At 27.9% G+C, this 2,506-nt stretch overlaps 1 protein-coding gene across 1 annotated transcript in view; it reads left to right on the top strand.

The window, feature by feature from the left end:
* Positions 1–1,041, top strand: part of LOC108695042 (ras-related protein Rab-39B) — a 2,331-nt gene extending 1,290 nt beyond the window's left edge. Inside the window, exons 2-3 of the mRNA XM_018204773.1 lie at positions 225–334; positions 478–1,041. Coding sequence (XP_018060262.1) covers positions 225–334; positions 478–916 — 549 coding nt within the window. The 3' untranslated portion in view covers positions 917–1,041. The remainder of the gene's footprint in view (positions 1–224; positions 335–477) is intronic.
* Positions 1,042–2,506: the final 1,465 nt, after the last annotated feature.

Below are 2,506 nucleotides of genomic sequence, written 5' to 3'. Positions count from 1 at the left end.
TATAATAAAATATATAAAATATATATATAATTGATATAAAATTGATATAATAAAATATAAAAGTCAATATCTTAAGATTGATATAAGATTAAAAAGTTTTATCTGTATGGAAAAAGTAGAATAATTATTATTTATACTTCAATTTTAGTCCTTTCAATTAAATAAAGGTACCACCATAAAAAAAAAAGATATCCTTGTTTTTAATACAATTTATACAATTTCAGCTTTCGGATCCAACTGTTGGTGTGGATTTTTTTGCACGCTTAATAGAAGTCAAAGATGGTACAAGGATAAAGTTACAATTATGGGATACAGCTGGTCAAGAGAGATTTAGGTATCTATATCAGCACATATATTTAAAAATGTATTTTTTACAAAAATTTTTAATTATTCGCTGAGTGTTCTTGTATTATTGATTTTCCTTTGCTGATTCTTAGGAGATAAGCTCTATTATAGAGTTTTCTTTTTTGTTTATAGGTCAATTACAAAATCTTACTACAGAAACTCTGTAGGAGCGCTCCTTGTGTATGACGTTTGTAATAGAGCAAGTTTTGAGCATATTCCCCAATGGATGATGGAGGCTCGCAGACATATCGAGCCTCATCGCCCAGTTTTTGCTCTAGTAGGCTGTAAACTGGATTTAGTAACTAATGGTGGTAGACGAGAAGTATCCAAGGAAGAAGCTAGAGCGTTTGCTGACGAGCACGGTGTACATCATATTGAGACCAGTGCTAAAACTGGTGTAAATGTTGAAGAAGCTTTTCGAACGGTTACGCAAGAAGTTTACAATAGGATACAAACCGGTGAATACAAGGTAGAGGATGGTTGGGATGGCATTAAAACTGGATTTGCTAGGCCTGGTGGGTTAGATTTTAATCTAGTCGAGGCGGAGCCCGCGAAGAGCTCATGTTGTTAGGTCTATTTTGATTTAGTTTTAGAATGTCAAAAAAATTTAAGAATGCAGATGGAATAGTTATTTCGGTAGAATATATTAAATATATAATTTAATTAATTAATGCGCATATATAAGCATATTGTAATATATAATTGTACTCGCTTATGTATTACATGTTATTTGGACTATAAAGTTATTTATTACTTTAATATAGATTGTTGTATATTGTATACGCAATCTTTTTTTATTTGTATGACAAATAACTTCCTACTGCATTCTTTTATAGCAAAGACTAACAATTTATTGAAAATTATGGTTGCATCTGGACTAGATTTTTGTATATAGCTTGTCAGAAGACTAATAAAATTCATATAATTTCGTAGAGTGGTAATTATATGTTTATAGAGAGAGAATTAACAGACTTATTTTCTCAAAATATAAGTATCTTAAAAAAACATTCTCTACAGATCTATGAATTGAAAAAGAGTTGTATGCATTTCATCTCTGAATATATCTTACCCCTTGTTTGCAAATATTGTGCCAAGTTTATATCCTAGTTAAGTATCTTAAAGTAATAGTAATTGGAGTTCCTTTTCTCCTCTTTGAAAGTATTTGGTCTAAAAAAATATACGTTATTACAAGAATATGAAACATCGACAAATTTAGAATCACGCAAACAACAAATTTTAACAAAGTCTAAAATTAATGTATAAATTACATCATCACCTATATAAGCAAGTCCATGTTTTGTTAGTGACATATACAGAAGTATTCGTGAATTACAAGTAATTTCCAATTTGCCAAAACAATCATATCTAATATTACCTTATGGGCACATTGAATTTCGACATTTACAGAATTCTCGTCAACTATGTCTACTCTGTAAATACTATGAACTTTGTTAGTCATCTGATATTAATAATATAATATCGCAACATATATATAAGCGTTAAATTAGGATTGTTTGTAACTAAATTAGGATTGTTTTTAAATATTCAAAAACGAGATATGCAACACTGTATGAAACATTTTAAATCCATAAGACACACTCACAATCGGGATTTATTTCGTCCAACTAATCTCAATAATATTGTCAATAAAAAATGACGGCTGTGCAGCTCTGTTGAATTTATTTTTTCTGTGAGATAATAAAAATTTATTTCTACATGACAAGTATAAAATTTATTTATAATACAAAGCATTCTTTTATGTAATTGGTATAATTGTTAGAAGATACAACTATTAGAAGATAAAACATGTACAAAATAATAAGAAACACATTTTCTATCACTTCTTCTCAGTTTGATAAACTGTTATTATCAGGACTTATGAAAATATTGATTACATTTGTAATATACGTAACTTATGTTGCTTTATTGATGTAGTGTAATATTGTTAGTATGTAAAATTTCACTTGCTCTTCATGTATTGTATAAACAATTTAAATATAACCAAAGTAAAGAACATACAATATACACATGTGTGTATGTGTATATAATATAAATTATATATTTTAGATTTTTTAGAACACACGCGAGATGGGATTTTTTATAAATGATATGCTATTTTGAATATATTTTATTTTATCTGGAATAATTTTATACTCTATAA

The sequence above is a fragment of the Atta colombica genome, unplaced genomic scaffold (assembly GCF_001594045.1).
Source record: "Atta colombica isolate Treedump-2 unplaced genomic scaffold, Acol1.0 scaffold126, whole genome shotgun sequence".
Lineage (NCBI taxonomy): Eukaryota > Metazoa > Arthropoda > Insecta > Hymenoptera > Formicidae > Atta > Atta colombica.
This window is presented reverse-complemented; position numbering and strand designations above follow the sequence as displayed.